General features: G+C 46.5%; 1 protein-coding gene across 1 annotated transcript in view; it reads right to left on the reverse strand.

Moving 5' to 3' along the window:
* Window positions 1-98: 98 nt before the first annotated feature.
* The window catches only part of LCOR (ligand dependent nuclear receptor corepressor), a 56,571-nt gene continuing 39,489 nt past the window's right edge, over window positions 99-17,180 (reverse strand). The window contains exons 7-9 of the mRNA XM_025215613.1: window positions 16,233-16,520; window positions 12,964-13,057; window positions 99-10,170 (exon numbers count right to left, since the gene is read on the reverse strand). Coding sequence (XP_025071398.1) covers window positions 9,201-10,170; window positions 12,964-13,057; window positions 16,233-16,520 — 1,352 coding nt within the window. The 3' untranslated portion in view covers window positions 99-9,200. The remainder of the gene's footprint in view (window positions 10,171-12,963; window positions 13,058-16,232; window positions 16,521-17,180) is intronic.

A 17,180-nucleotide genomic window follows, 5' to 3' on the forward strand; every position in this document is an offset into this window, starting at 1 on the left:
TCTTTTCCCGTGATGTTCGCCGTAACCTACTTCTCACAACTCGGCCTCTCCCGTATCATTAATGCAGCCTGCTGCGAGTGGCTGCAGCAAGCCCGGGCTGGACGGGCCTGAAGAACAGCTGAAGCGCGATGCGGAGCCAAGTGCAGGAGGTGCCAGGGAGCAGGTCCTGGATGCTTTCCATGCATTACTCAGAGCTGCCAGCATCCCTCTGCTTGGAGGAGCGGGCACTGCCAACGGGGGCTCTCGCGCCAACTCCTGCCCACCAGCCGCAAGTCTCCGGGTTTGATTCCCTCCACAGGCAAGCCAGCCAGCCCCAGGCGCGCCGGCACTGCCACCTCGCAGCCCACCTCTCCGGGAAGGTAATCGGCAAGCCAAGCCGAACCACGCCAGGAGAAGGCGGCCTCCGCTCCCGATTCATCGATAAATCCTCAAGAAGCCCAACTACCTCGTTTTGTGGCGCGACCATGCTCTCCACTAGATAAATTATTTACTGCGAAAAGAAAATTAGGGTGTCCGGGGGGAAAAGCGAGTGAGAGCCAGGGAGCTTGTGGAAAGAGGAGCGGCAGCAAGATTGCACTTCCAGCGCTCGCAGGCATCCTCTCCCCGCCTGCTAAAAAGGTTTCGTCGGGAGCCCTGCTCACCACAAGAAACAGATGGAGACTCAAACCGCGATTCCTCAACCAGCCTTCGTTTCCCTTCCACGCTTCGCTCCCTCCCTGGCTTGCTTTATTCTTGGCAATCCCGAGCTGACAATACCACCGGCAGCTCCCGCGACCATATGAAAAGCACGTTTGGAAACAATACAATTTCAAATCCTCCTTTTTTTTTTTTTTTTTTTAAAGTTTTCACAACAAAATTTATTAGAAGAATAGTGGTTTTGAAAAGTCTAGCATCCAGTGAAAACTACCATACACAACATTACAGCCGGGAATGTGTTTCCAAAATGACATGGTCAAATAATACAATGGAGCCATTAAATCTTACACATGCACAACAAGAGAATTAGCGCTTTTGACATACAATGCAAAAAAAATAAAAATAAATGGACCACATGAATTAAAAATTTAAAAGTACTTATCACATACATTAAGACACAGCTTATTTAGTCCAGTCAAAAAATCAGAACTGCGTTAAAAAAAATTAATGTAGTGCAATCAAACCAAAAACCTTAATTTGTGATCATAAGTGCTCTACTACATAAAACGTTGATCATAGCAAGGAACAAAAAAAGTTCAAATCACACAGTACAAAAAAATCTGTAAATAAATATAAACTACAGTACAAGAGAAATATTAAATTATACAATTCCGTCAAACTGTAAACAGTATATTGAAATGAGGTCCATAAGAGTAAAGGGGGTTCCTGTTTTTTTTTTTTCTTTTCCCATGACACTTGAACTTCTAGAGGTCAGAGAGAAATGCCATTTTCCATACTCTTCAGAGACTATGGGCTATATAAATAGAGCGAGGACTCTTTTCAGCTGTAAAATGTCGGATAATACAGCAGAGGTGTCGCGGCAGGTTTGATTTCGGCGGTTTGCCGCCCGGCAGCGCGGCGGGCAGGCCCGGCGCTACGCACGCGAGACCCCCGCGTCTTCCCGAACACGTGGGAGCGATGCCGCAGACCGCCGGCGCCGCCTCGCACCTCTGCCGATTAGCCGAGGGGTTTACACGCTGGTCGCACGGACACCAACTTTGGCAGAAGGGCTACTAATAAACTCAAAGCACGCCCGGCCCATTGGTTTCCATCACAGTGGCCAGTGCACAGAATTCTCTAAAGACATTGCATAACTAGAATGTGGAGGTCAGACACCCAAGGACCAGTGCTTGAATTTAGTAGTAGCGAGGGGGAAAGAAGCAAGAGCCACGTTAAGGAACTGCCTCCGGACAGCGAGCAGAAGCAGTCGGGAATGTATTTCGGTTTAGCTGCGCTGGCTAGTAGTGGCATTTGAAAATATATACGTTTACGATTACATCTATGATATATATGTATATAATATAATACATATTATATAATATATATAGAATTTTCTTACAATACAATACTAACAGGAACCCCCATACGATCTGCTCAGTAGTAATAACTGAATATACAGAATGCCACTATAAGTGTCTGAGGCACTGTGTGCTGGAGAGTAATATGCAGCTTTAAAATCCGTTTGGCTGAGTTATACCTGGATACCTGAACTGAGTTTTAAAGTTGACATTCATCAAGGATGTGCTATCAGCACGTCAAAAGAAAAGCAAAACAAAATACAAGTCACTGCTAGGTTTAAGAATAGAGTACAAGTACCTGAATTGAGTGAGGATAGTGTGTAAACTGTCCCTGAGGGTTTTTAAACAGTGTGTGTACAAGTTGGATTCCTAAGAACATTAGTTCAACTTACATTGCGGACTGATAAAATACCAACGCCTGACGACTGAACGAGTGGAGGTTAGAAAGAGTTATGAGCAAACACTCAAAACATATTTTATACATTTTTAAAGCAGCAGTAAGCTGCTGTAAGCATACATCCCATCCGGACAAGCAACACCTGGGACTCAGATAAAGGTTTCTATTTGCAAAAAGCCCATCATATATCAATAAGTAAAGAATATTCACCTGCTAAATTAGAATGCACCTAGTTACAGACTAGCAGTTCAAGATTAGGTTTTTTAATCAAATACTTTGCTATACTTTGCTATTACATACTAAAATTCCTTAAGCTCACTAATGCTGGTATTCTAATCTAGTTAGGGTTTTTTTTTTTTTCTTTTAACGTTCCCCCTTCGGTTAAGAAATATACCGTTCCGCAACTTAAACATTAAGATCCATTTTCAGTCCTCTGATGTAAAAAGCATGTCAGTGAGTTTATATTAAAAATTTACATGGTAAAAAGGCTTGAATTTCAGCCAAATACTGCTCATTCCCTGAAGGCATAAGGGAGAAAGAATCCCTACCCATTTTCCTAGTGATATATTTGTCAAAATGAACACTAAACAATGGCCTAAAATGATGTTTCATTTTGGGAAACTTCCCTCCTCCCTCCCCACCATCCCCGATTCCAAACTTCAAGCCCTGAAATGGTCTTTTGAAATGTTTCCTTCAAACATCAGGCATCTGCACGCCCGCTGCCTGAACGTTATAAAATATTGTAGTCTTCTTTACAAGACAGATTCATCTCTCAAGAGAACTTGTGATCTGACCAGAAAAGTGGTTAATAATGATCTCAGGCTGTAACACTTGCAGTATCCAAGACTCTGAAGACCAGATAAATTAAGACTCTAGTGCTGTTAACAGAAAAAGTGCTAAAATTCTCCCTTTTCTGGTAATTTACCACGGGTCAGCCGCGCTTTGATGGCGACAGGCAAGTTGACCGCGCACGCTCTCGCGTGCATAAAAACGATCTTCAAAAATCTTTGAGAAATGTAGCACCGGTTATTTGATAGAACGAGTAAGAGCTGTAGCAGTTGTGATGTCTTTGTTTTTTGGGGTAGAAAAAAGAGACTCTCGGTCAGATTTGATCTGGTTAGCGACCACTAAAATTCTCTTCCGACGCATCTGTCCACGTCCCTGTTCAAGCTCCCATCGCGCCCGCCGAGACCGATGTATTTGCAAAGATAATTACTTAGAGCCTTGCAAAATTCCATCACTCGCTCGTTAGGGACAAGCGAGGCATGTTTTGTAAAAGACAATGAAATATTCCGGGCAAAATTTGTAAAAGTCCTTCGCCACCGTAATAAGGGTGAGAAACCAGAGCTTGCAACTGGGCTCGTAAAGTTTCATGAGGATTATATAAGGCTATCTTAAATTGAAGGTTTCCAGGAGATTACCTGAGTACGGGTGTAATTTTGCAGGACACGAAATCCATGACTGCTGTAATACTGGTATACGAGTCTTGCCCTAGTCAAACCCAAGGATCCGTGAGCGAGGTGAGCGGTGGGATGTGTACATGCGACTGCTCACGGGGCTTTTTTGGTATATGTGGAGTGTACCTGTGGATCGGTTTGTTTGAGTGGATAACATCTCTGTTTAGTGATTGAGATATGATGAAATGTGTATATATTACATACTTAAGAAAGAGTAAATCTAGTGATTATAATATTTGCTACATCCAAAAGAACCACAACTAACTAGCAGTGCATACTTTCAGGTTTCTGCAGGATCTAATTTAGAGTTCTGAATACGCTTCAAAAGGACCCGAAAACCTTGACAGGAGCCAAACCCATCCCGGAAAGGGAATCCTGCAGATGTAGCTTGTGTGCTCCTATCGATCGACAGGATATCAACCGGCCCGCGTCTCGTCGCTGAAGCTTCTCTGTGGGGAAAACCAAGATCCCCCCAAGCCTCACCAAAGCGTAGGGAACACAACCCTCCCTGTGCTACCTTCCTGTTTTGGCAGAGAATTTAAGACAAAAATCACCGTGACAAATAAAGCTTTCTGTACAGCATAAAAAAAATTCTCCTTCATCAGGTTTGGAGCCGGAGCTGGCGTACGCCTCCCGAGGATGAAGAGTCCCAATCCCGTCTTCATTAGAACAAAAACTCTCCATTTTCTGGATCAGAGCAGCACTGCTCTGGGCCTAGACAAGGGAACTGCACAGCATTTCCCTTCGCTCCAGGAATGCATTCAACGATCTCCCCCACCCGCCCCCGAAAGCTCAAGGACAGCCCAGAAGAGAGACTAAAACCTACGCCGACCGAAGAGACGCAGCTGGGAACGTGCATTCATTCCACCTGTCACCGGCACGACCATCATGTCCAGCGAGCACAACGCCGCTGGATCTGACCCGAACTCTGCCGTTCAGTCTGCCCCAAGCCTAGTGCACGGCTTCCCAGGTAGCTTCGCAAAACCCTAACCAATTCCTGCGGGAAGGCAATGCGCTTTTCAGCATCTCCACGAAGGAAACGCTCCGACTCTTGCAAACGCGGGTCTGCCACAAATGGCACAACTCGTCCTCCGCCTGGCCCCAACCGATCTGAACGGCCACGCGCGGCTGCCTCTCGTGCGCCCGGAGCGTCCTCGCAGCAGCTTGGGCAAGAACCGCAAAGACAAGCTCCTGATACGACTGGAGAGGCCGAACGCGTTACTGAGCGAGAGGCAACGAGTGTGCGTCTTTCGTGAAACCCGTTTCAGGAAAATTTAGGGTAGGAACACTTCTGGGGATCTCCCGACAGAAACCATCTAGCCCAAATGCTCCCTGCCTCTGCAACACCCAGCTGGAGCGTGCGACCCTTTCCGGCTGTGCTCGAGTGCCATGGCCAAGGTAAGGCTGCTTATTACAACGTAGTGGGAGGAGGATCCAGCTGGCTGAAAGCGAGGTAACAACGGTCGCGGACTTGCCGGGGCACTAACAAAGCACTCTCACGTTTCACAGGTCCAAATAAAATCCGCTACACTTCACACGTGTTGAACTGTACGACAACCAACTCCACATCAGGACCCGACTCGTCTTCAGCGACATGCTGCAGCAAAGCTTGACCGAGCCACATCTAAACTTCGGCACGATATGCAACTTGATTCTTCGAACTGTGTACACACAAAATAAGGAACTCACTTTTCTAGGCCGGGAGCCAGGGAGAGGGATTCTCCTTCGTGATACCTGGACTGAAAAACCCAGAGACTGCCACAAGTATTTGATTCACAGTTTCTTGGTGTCAGCCTTTTCCAACAACATCAACGGAGCACACAACAATACTGCTGAATCCAATGACCACAGCTGATGGGCACCCTCAGGAAGGAGTGAACACGAGCACCTGGGAACGCCGGACGGGCCGGGCCGCCTGCTCCCGAGAACAGGAAGAGGGACGAGGTTTCCACCCTGTCTCCTGTCCAACGGGCCCAAGTAGCAAGCGTCCACTTACCGGTAATAACTTGAGAAACGAGGCTTTTGTTACACAGACGGCTGTGAGCCGCAACCTTCCCACCGCAGCATACACTCGACTGGGGGGTCTGGCCACGCAAACTGCCGGTCAGCAGAAAATTAAGCATGCTAATGGACAAACATTACTTCCAATTATCTATTCAAAAGGATCCCAAATACTACGTGCACGGCTACACTGAAAGCGCCTGTCGAGAATGCGTCGTGAACGAAAGAAACCAAACATCAGTAATCACTGCAGCACCTGGAGCGAGACCAGTCACGGGATGAATCACCGCGGAGAAAATACGTTCGATGGACTTTGAAACAAAGATTTAACATTAAAAGGTGCACCTGAATATTACAGACTAAATTTACAAACCCTACAATAAGGTAAAATATATATCTTTCGAATATTCAGCAGCTTTTTTTTTTTTTAATTTGTTTTTATTTTTTTGAGAGGCTCATGAAATTTTAAAAAGGGACCACTAACGAATCTCAACCATGCTTCACAAAACAATAATGGCTATTTTATATTGCAGTTACCAACGTAATGCAATTAGTGCTTAAAAAATAATCTACACTTTTTTTTTTTCTCTTTTTTTTTCTTTTTAAACAGAGACCTTTGGAGGAAATATGGTTGTTCAAAAGCTTCTCGGGAAAGAAAGATTACCTGAATATTAAGTTCTCACAGATCTCAAGTGTTAACATTTAAAAGCTTCGCAGACATGAGTATTACAATCTTCAGGTCTCAGGACGTTTATCTGAGAAAGTTAAGTGTTTGGTTTGTTTTTTTAAATTCACTTTCTAACCAAAGCAAATAATAAAAAGAGTACTCAACTTTTCACTGTCTATTTACAAGCCTTAGCCTACAGTCGGAAATGACACAAGACAAGTTCTCTTTTTGAACTGCAGCATTCAAGGGTAGGCACACCATTCTTCTGCTGCACGATTGTCATCCACTTAACCATACACGTACAAAATAGTCACGTTAGTAAAATGATCACTCCACCGTACACTATAAGGACAAGTTTTATAAAACTCAACTCATACCTCACTTAAATAAAGACAACTGCCAAAAGGTTAAACCTCTCCGAACAGCATTATGCAAGTGTTGCACTTCTAGCTTGCAGCAAAACCTACCGCCCTCACCTTCAACCACCGATGAACCCACCACGCATTTCACTGCACCTTTATTGCAATCCCCAGCGACACTGGAACACGCTGCAGAGTCTAGCTACCAAACGGAAAACTGCTTTAAATGCGGCCGCGACAGCTAGAGAGCTAAGAGGAACCAGGCTTTCAAGTGTTGAAATAGAGTAAGTAAAGAAAAACACAGCATACTTGGGCCAAGAGCCCAGTCCTTCTCAAGAATGAGCAGTGCATATTTAAAATGACAGCAATGGTGTGCCTAACCTCTGAACATAATAGGTTGCTGGAAAAGATATATATATATATATATATATATATGTATATATATATATAGATAGCTAGATAGATAGATAGGTAGATAGATATCTAAAACAAAAAGGCTAATTGAATTAACCGCTCCAGAATTTATTCAGCAGCCCTGGGGCTATCTACGTCGTCCTCCAGTGAACTTTGAGCATCCGCTTTCAATCACCAACAGCGCTTAATGCTCTCACACACACAAATCCCAACGCTTCTTTTGGTCGTGCAACTAGGACAATGGCAGTCCTAGCAACCTTTTGCACAGATTGAAATTCAGAGCAAATCGTTTCTACCTGAAGAACCAGCCATTCTGATTTGGTCAAACTGTAGTAAGTCCAGTAAGCTGTATCGAGCTATTGACCACTCCTGCAGAAAGCATCAAAGACCAAAGTTCTGTACAAAACTTATCCTGGATCTAGAGAAGGATGAAAATATCACTGTCGTGGAAAAGAGTGGATTTGTGGTGTACGGAGTGCTTATATGATGTTTATCTGCTTAGGCTAGCGTGCTGCACTAAACCACTATTAAACCAACAGTAGGTAAAACAAAAGAAACCCCAAAAAACCAAAAAAAAAAATAAAAAATTATATATATATATATATATGCAGGATATACGAGAGTATTTCCTGCTACTGGCAACTGTAGTATTTAAAAAGGAAACACCCATTGGGTGTTCGACCCTGACAGTGTTACAGCTAGATATGATGTGGAGCCCAAATCCGGTCAGGCTACCTGCGTGTTTTATTTCTTCCCTGAACATTAACACAGCTCCTTCATTAGCATGGATATTTGGGCAGACTATTGAGGTTGTCGTGTTTATGAGATCACGGGTTTGTTGTGGGTTTTTTTTGTGGTTTTTTTGTTTTTTGCAAGATCACAGTAATTTGTTCCACGTACCCCCCTCTCCCCGATTAGAGTTGCTTAAACTAGTTGTTGGAACCACACCGTTTAGTAAACTCTGAATCACGCCTGTAAAAAGTATATAGGTTGCAAAGAACCACAGTTCTGTTAAAATGAGGCATACCCTAATACATCATTTAGTGTACCCTGACCACTCCTGACCACGAGGAGCTCGTCTTCCGTGAGATAAGGCTACATCCTCAAACAGGTGAGTCTAAATCTCACCCTTAGAAAGTATCAAACAAAATTACAGTGAAGGTAGTGTTACTACGTCATTAACCGAAGTATTTCTGAAGGTAGTGTATGTAGTTTCCCCTCCCCGCCCCTCCGGGTGAGCACTAAGCAGATTGCTAATGGTACATAAATTGAATTTAGAAAGAAAATGGCAGAAAGCCTAATTAGACCCGATTGATTACCTATCTAATAACCAATCTCCAAGTTCAAGAGCTCTGCCATTCCTCAAAGAGCTTGATTTACCTTAATCCTTCAATCAACTCGATGAAAGAAAGAAGAAGAAGAAGAAGAAAAAAAAAATGTTTCTGGAGAATGTGAGGCATTCTGAATTACAAAATGACAGTCTGATTCTCATTCAAAAAAGCCTGGTATACGAGTGAATCGGTTTAACGAAGTGGACTTGCTTTTTGAAAGGCAAACATGGAAAAAAGAATTCAAACAACAAAAGTACAGGCAGGCTCTACAGGTAAGGAGTCCACTTCCACATGTCTGCGCTCTTTAGTGAGGTAACTCAGTTCTCTAGAACAGTAGAGAAACATGCAAAGGCAAAAAAAGGGGAAAGAAAAAGAGAGAAAGAAAGAAAAGGTGGGGGCAGATTCTGAGCCAGACCAGGCTAGAAAATTTACAAATATGCGACATTCAGAGCACACCTTTCACCTGTGTCCACACAAATCTACGCTAGGCGGCAGAGAGGAATGAGGTGCACTCGGCGGTGGTTGAACAATGCAGTAGTGCTCACCCAGTTTGTAAAGTAATTGGCACTCTACAGCCTCCCTACTCATCTTTTGATTCATTTGCACTTTGTGCTGCTTCTCCCTGGGGATCTAATTCAATCTTTACCGAAACCTCCTGCCCCTCCGACCTCATTAATTTCATTTTTTTCTTTGGAGGGTTTTTCAAAGTGCCCAGCCTCTCTTTAACTTTGTACTCCAGTGTACTGTGGGGAATCCCATAAATACTCTGAGCTTTCGAAACGCTCATTTTCCCGCTCATAACCACAGAGATTGCTTCCTCCAGGATCTCGCTGTTGTATTGTCTGTATCTCCCTCTTTTCTTCCTAGGTTGCTTGGAGCCAGGATCTCCCTCTTGATCGGAGGTGGGATATGGCTGTCCAGAGGTAGACTGCTCAGCATCTGAGCCCCAGGAATCTGGTCCAGCTTCCAGCAAATTTCTCCTGTTTTGCTTCGGAAGAATAGCCCTTAACTTTTTACTAAGCGCGCTCTCCGTTTGTGAACCCATTACCAAAGAGCTATAGCTGTACTGGTCGCCAGTGCGGGACTCCCATGAAAGGTCCATGCCTCGAACTTGTGGTATCTTTAAATCCACAGGAGACGAATGGCTCATGTCCTTTTTCCCATCCTGTTTAGTTTGAAGTGCCATTTTTTGAAAGGCAGAGTTTTCTGTAAGAAAAGGAAGGTCACTGATGTTGCTGAGTGCACCATTTCCCCTGAATTTCATGCGGCTGAAATTGAATTCGTAGTGTGGTTTTGCCCAAGAAGCCTCCCTGGATAATATTAAGTGCTGTCCATGATTCTGCAGTCCAGATGGCCCATGGCTGGCAGCGGTAGAAAACTGGTTTCTGCTCAGCAGCTCTTCGCTAATCTGCAGTGATCGAGCCAGCGGCACTTTAAGAGCTGTGGAGTGGCTATAACCTTCCCTGGTGCCATCCTGCAAGCTTCTTGGAGGTACCCCATCACCACTCCGGTGTCCCTCTGGATGGTGCTGGCTGGGTCTCCCAGGTCGCCTAATTGGATGGAAGGAAACTGATGTGAGCAGAACTTGCACAGGTAGGGAGGGATGGGTGAGAGGGCCACTCCTTTATTAGAAGGCCTTGCTTGGGTAACATCACTTTTTGTGTTATTTATTTTTTTTCTCTAATTTTTTTTAGATTTTATTTATTTATTTATTTATTTATTTATTTATTTAAAGTCTCAGCATCAGTCATTTAAAAAAAAAAAAACCAAAAAAAAACCTTGTTCGCAAAAAAAAGAGAAGCTTTTTGGGCAAAGAAAAAGGAAACCTCGTGGCTGGTCTCTGGTTGGGTTCACAAATTCTCGGAGCAGAAAAGGCTTCGCGCAAGCGCCTGAAAATAGCACCTTAATTATAAATTACAAAGTAATAGTCAGTCTCCATAGATCTATACACGACTGTGTTACTAGTGTGACGTTACCACTAAACAAGCACAGTAATAAAAGAGTAAGCCAAGTGATACACAATGCGACATGATCGACACAAACGGGACTGCCGCTTGCAGCGCGTACCCCCGGGGGGGACCTGGGCCTTGTTTGGATACACCGCATGCAAGAGTTGCTGCCCAGGACCAAAAGGCTTAACGGGACTCAAAGGCGTGTACATGTTGTACGCTCAGCGTACGAGCTGGGATGCGGCAGATCACACACAGACACGCTGCCGTGCACTAACCTGAACTTACCCCACTTCTTCCTTTTAAATACAACTAATCGCAGACGCGCATCCCCGAGTCGGTTTGAGATACACCGAGGCTAAAAGAAACGGTTCCTTCTTACCTCCAGAACCGTTATTCGGGTTCCAACTCTACAAAGTTTAGTCCATATCCAGGGTTAGTAACAGGAAAAATCAGTGGGTTTTTAATCTTTAGAAGTACTTGTTTGCGTTTCACACGACTTGCTTTCAAAGGGTGTTCTCGTAGCAAGGAAACACTCATTTTTTAAAATATTTTGCTTATCAAGGCTAGTTTTAGCCATCTAAATATGCCACCGATCAGAAGCGAAGCAGGCTAAAGGATCAAAACCCTCAGTTCTTTCCACGTTCCAGACACGCAGTCATGTAAAGGAGGAGACTGGAAAGCACGTCAGAGGGAAGCAATTGCATTTTGAAGCTCAGGGAGAGGATGAGGTCTGAAGCCATCCCGTTTCAGATCAGGTGAGGCTTTTCAAGGAGAGGAAAGCACCGCAGGAAAGCTACGCTGCGCTTCTGGAGCGCTTACATTAGGCCCTTGGCTGCTGTCTGTAGCGCCTGCAGTGCTCACTAACCTCCCTCCAGAACTGGACGTGGCTTAAAAGCTGTAACTGGCTAACACGAGTCCACATGGATGCTGAACAAAATCCATCCGTCCCAAAGAACGGCATGAGGCACAGCTCGCACTGCCACTGGCTCTTCAGATCAACGCTGTGCTACAGAGCCAGCGGGGAACACGGTGCACTAGGACACTGCCCCAAATGTTACCAAACCTAAGATCGCGTTGGCAGCTTGCAGGGGCACAGAGCGCCACCCCTAATTCGTGTCAGACGGAGCAGACTGCGGTCGCCCTCACCTGCAACACACCTGTGCAGGCACCTCGGATGGGTCCTAGGTGCGGGGAATGCAGCATTTCTGGACCCCAACGGCTCTGACTCAGACAGAGCATCAGCTGCTGGGACCTGTGGTCTCCACATGTCCTTCCCCACCTTAACACACAAACAAGGAAGCAGACAACTGAGCCGCAGGGGCTTCTGCTGCCTCGGTAGCAAGAAAACAGAGATGGAAATAACCTTTTCTGGATTGAAATACTGAAGAACTGGTTGGGGGAGGTTTCTTTTAGAGGTGTGGGCGGGGGGGGTCCTCAATGCAGGGGACTGCACAAGCAAATACTTGAGATTGCAGCTTTTACTGCCTGGCAATAGGTCCTGAAATAATGCCATTGCAAATCTGGATCAAAAAATATAGTGTAGGTTAGTCAAGTCAATGGTTGCCAGTACTAAGTTTTTAGCTGTTAAAAATCCAACAACTTGCAAAAGACTTTAGTGTAAAGTCAAACCCAAGAATTAGATATTTTGAGGTAAACTACCTAAAAGACTTATTACTGCACTCCATTAGTCAAGCCTTCTCCGCTTATAGTGAGGTATCGCGGTAACATCTTCGTCAACACGCAGAGCCCCTTTACTTCCAGCCTGTCCCCTCCGGTCCAAACGCCTCGTTCCCATCCGAGGTCACAGAGCCAGGAGGCAGGTGCAGCTATAATCATAAATCTGGAGCCTCGAAGCAAGTTTGCTGATAGAATATTCTCTGGTACCCTGAACTAATTGTGGTAAAAATGCTGCGATTTCCTCTTTTAAACGGGCTTCATGCTATAGAGAGCTTACAAATCGACTTCCTGCTATCGTATCGACTATACCGCTGACGAGCCGGAAGCTACCAGGCCTTCTGTAGCGCTGCCTCTCAAAACCAGCATCTGCACATGCTACGCGCACCTACGCACGCTGCTAGTCACTGAGTCCAAGAAGAAAGTAAAGGGAAACCTGCTCTCGGAGTAAACTGGCCAAAAGAAAAGTATTGAATTCTAACACTTTTTTTTCTTGAAGTCCTGTTTTACAATCAGCTTTTATTTGGCAGGTGGGAGGAAGGTTGTGGGGGGGATTTGGAGGGTGGGGAGGGGGGCAAAGGCCCACATTAAAATGCTCATTACTCCAAAGGGTTAAACCAAGATCAATCAGTGAGAGCTACCGGGAGGCAAAAGGTACACATTTGTGCTAAATCCCCTCGAATGGATTATTAAAACACAAACACTGCTTTCCCTTACCCGTTCCCTGGAGTAGTGGAGCAGCCTGGGGAATGGCTCAGGGAGGCGCTGCCGGCACAAGGGCTCTTCTTGGTGGACAGATCAAGCACTCCGTCTGTGGAGAGAAAAGGATCACTTGAGCGCAGGAAGGAGCAGGAGCAGCTGAAACCACCTTCTTTGGGGACTAACTGGTACGGCTGCTTTTCCGTTCACACCCCAAAGGCGCTGCGGGTCAGAAGCCCAGGAAGACACTGCCAGGGGAGGTGAACCGGTCAGGACTGAGACCCAGGCGACAGCAACGCTAACCCATAGGACCAGCTACTACATTTAGAGAAAAACAAATCCTGAGGCTAGGCCTGGAATTCATTGCTTTGAGGCCTGCTTCGTTTCTGAGCCCGTGGAGGGGTGTGAATGGGGCCATTTGGGGTGGAAATTCAGTCTCCAGTGCCAGCCAGGAACACAGGCCTCGGCCTGCCAGCTGGGAAAGCACCTGCACCGCTCTCCCCCTGGCCCCCATGAAGCCTCCCAGGGACTTCACTCTCCTTATCCTCCACGTCCCTGGAAGCAGAGTCGCAGGGCTGGGAAGAACCTCAAGTGCTGCTCTGTCCCGTCTGCCCCAGGCTCCTCTTCCACCCCTCCAGTGAAGGGCATGCCACAGCTTCCCGGGAAAGACCGTCCCTCTGCCTTGCTGCTCTAGCATTAAGGAAGCTTTTCTCCAATTTCTTTTACCGAATTCTCCACATTCCCCTGTCCCTGCAATCAGTCCCCTTCTATCGCTCCACTTCACGTCTACACTTACTTACACCTTGGAGTTTCTGCTCCAGTTTCCAGACCGCCCCGAGTGGGGCAGGTCATCTTTGCTTAGGAAAGCCAGGCCTCCAACCTGCCAGAAACAGCAGGACTACAGCCATCTTTAACACAAGCAGCCTTCTTTAAAAGCAGCTCGGCTCTCCAAGAGGATTGCCAGCCCTGAAAAGCGAGGCTTGTGGACCAGGTGATGAGGGACTTACCAGAGCTACTTGCCCAACTACCTATAGCTCGAGTAAGCATCAACTCTTAGGTCCATGAGCAATACATGAAGAATGCAGAGATGGTCTCAGATTGCTCAAACTTCTCTCGTGGCATATGGAAAACAAGAAAAATTAAGCTGAAGCCAGCCTTGCAGGGCAGGGCGTCCCACCCTCTGCGCTTGGAAAAGCTTTACAGTCCAAACACAAGTAAGCAGGGACTTCTAGTTCTCACCCGGGCGTGGCCGAAGAGACAAGCAACTCTTCAGGGCAGTGCTTGCTTCTCAGGAAAAGACACTAAGCAGCGCTGACTCCTAACATTGAAGGAAGCCACATTCATCCTTCCTCTGCAAGGAGGATTACCATGACGTGGGCGCTGAGAGCAAGCAAGGATGCTGTCGAGTGCTCCTCTTCCTCGGCCCCAGGGGAGATGTACAAAGGTACACACCGAAATGGCACCGCTGCAGTAGCTCCGAGAGAGCCTGTTAAACACGGCATTAAGACCGGGTTTGTGTGGGGGGAGGGCCTGCCACATTCATTATTCGTCAAGTATTAATGTAAACTGTAAAGCGTAATTACATGGACTAATCACATTATTGTATAAGTAATTATGGAATTAGCAGTGTTAGAGAGTGATGACCTGAAGAAGAAAGCTTAGCAGTTGAAAGCTTGTCTAACTTTATCCCAACTATATTCGTAGTCCAATAAGAGATATCACCCCAAAAAATCCTTGCCTCTCTTATGGAAATAGCACATGCACAGACTAGGTGAGAGTGTTATGAGCATGGATAAAGGTTTTCCATGTCTTGTCCGTTCAAGAGCACAGGCCAAAAGCAATGAATCCAGGTCCTCAACAAGCTGTTGATACACATATGGTTTTTGAGCACACAATTTCATCATTAAAAAGGATAGAAAACAAAAAAGACCCTCTAAAAATCTCTTTGTGGGGGGAAAGACTTTGTAATGATCCAAAGAGGTCAATAATTTTCCTTAAAATTTGGTTAAAAAAAATCCATGCATGGGAATGAGATTCCCGTATCAAGTCCCAACCAGAAATCCACTCCTCTTGGCTGCACGACAACCTCTAACCTCGCCATCTTCCCAGCCCAGACCTCCTGGAGGGTACGGACAGGGTGTCGACACCACAACTTTCACTACAGCGGCTGCCTGCGGCATCCAGTTTAGCTTCCGAAGGAGGCAGCCAGAGACATGGCTGGCACGCGTCCACGGGGCTGTTTCCATGCAGCAAATTCTTGTTAACTTCCTTACCGAAACCTCCATAAACGTACCTCCACCACCGAGGATTAAATAGAATAAAAGATGCTCGAAATACCCATCATTAGTTAAACATAAAAATAGCACTGAGCTTTAAAACATAATCCTTTTTAGTAGGTGCATGCATGGAAGACAATGATTTCCCACTCGGGGGTGCAGGAGCCTTTCCTATTTCTGCTGCGATCGTTTCAGACGCCTTTTAATAACAGATTCTCACAAAGGGCAAAGGGTTAACTCTCAACTGTATATCAGCCTGTTAAAAGCCCCTCAGAATTCAACCACGCTGATGATCCCCTCTGTGCAAAACAGTTTCAGGGAAGAAAAACAACATGCTCAGCTGCCACAATGCTACTCCCTGAATCTGCGTCTTTAAAAGCAGTTGATGGAAAGCAAGGTTTTCCATTTGACGCGAGCTCGGCAGCACTTTACTGCGTGCTCTGCAGAGCGTGGCAATTTTTAACGTGCAAGAAAGAAATTTCTACTAAATATACAAACAAGGAAACCATTGTGTAATTCCAGGGCGCTCTCTCTCTCAGCCTTTGCCGAGCAATTTGCCAGCAAATAACTAGCGTTTTAAAACACACCGAGACAAAACACAGGCCTCAGAACCATTGTTCTGTCAGAGCAAGACAGGGCAACGCTGCCAGGAAATCTCCCCGAGGATCAGATCCTGCCACAACAGCAAGCACGCAAACGCACCGTATGCATGCACCACCATACACCGTACACATGCACACAGTGTACGCGGGTGGACAGGAGCTTGCCGTCTTACCGGCACGCTCACCTCCCAGCTAGCCGGGCGCGCGCCCCCTTGCCCCCCACCTCTTCCTGAGCCGGACACGCGGGCTTTTCTGCTCCTTCCGCCTCCCCCGTCGCTCCCTTATACGCGGCGCGTCTGCCATGCTGCGTGTCCTCCGCGCTTCCCACACCTAGCTCTCTGCTCCCGGGCGGCAGCCTGGCTTGCCTCGCGTTGCAACGGGGTGCGCGACGCTGCGGTCGGGCTCCTACCTTGTTCGCTAGGTTCTGACTGAGACTTCCTGACAGTGAGGTCCAGAGGCGAGTCTTGGTCAGCCATGAGAAGTTTGCTGAGCACGGGGTTCTGAGCAGTTGCAGCCGTGGGAGAGGAGGCGACCAGAGATGCTTTCAGCAGGCTTTGGTTCTTTGTGCTATTGGGCTGGCTGGAGTCCTGAGTAGAGCTAGTTTTTGAGGTATATTCAGCAGCAAACTGCCGGATCATTCGCTGCATGATCTCACGGGCCACTAGGGGAATATTGGGGTCAGAGACCCTAGGACTGTCTGGAAACAGCAGAGATTGGATTTTAGGGGGGAGAACAAAACTTTACGAGGAAAAAACAGCTTTCAAATCAAAACACTGGATTTCACTTTCACAAGGGTGCAAAAGAAATCGAGCATTATTCTCAGGACACTTGCATGACAAACGGGTTCCTATTTTTACCAGAATCCCTGGGAATGACGACTTCCTAGGTGACTGACACCAGGCTGTATTTCCTAAATGTGGTTCATCAATCGCACTGACCCCCTGGCAGGGTTGGGGAGCGGGGGGAGGGACGGACGGCACCAGACCCCACGGTGCATAACCATCTTGAGCAGAAATCACTCCCAAAACCCAGCACATTTCCCTGAAAGCAATGGAGGAACTTACCTGCGGCAGACCTCTCCCCAGATAGCTGCCGTGGTACGTGGGGGAAGCCATACCCTATCTTACAGCCTCACGCCTTTTAGCAACAAGGCCCTAATTCTGACTGGGGTGCCTGGGGACCACTGCAATACCAACCCATTTTACAACGTCTCCTTATAACATACATTAATTGCGTGCTGTGCAATGGCAGCAGATTTGCCACTCCATCTCAGAGGGGTCCTGCCACGGCTGCTCAGACCCCTCCCTACACTTCATCTGGCCAGGGAACGGGTAGTTATCAGAGGACTGAGCTTCAC

This window comes from Alligator sinensis, unplaced genomic scaffold, assembly GCF_000455745.1.
Source record: "Alligator sinensis unplaced genomic scaffold, ASM45574v1 scaffold859_1, whole genome shotgun sequence".
NCBI lineage: Eukaryota > Metazoa > Chordata > Crocodylia > Alligatoridae > Alligator > Alligator sinensis.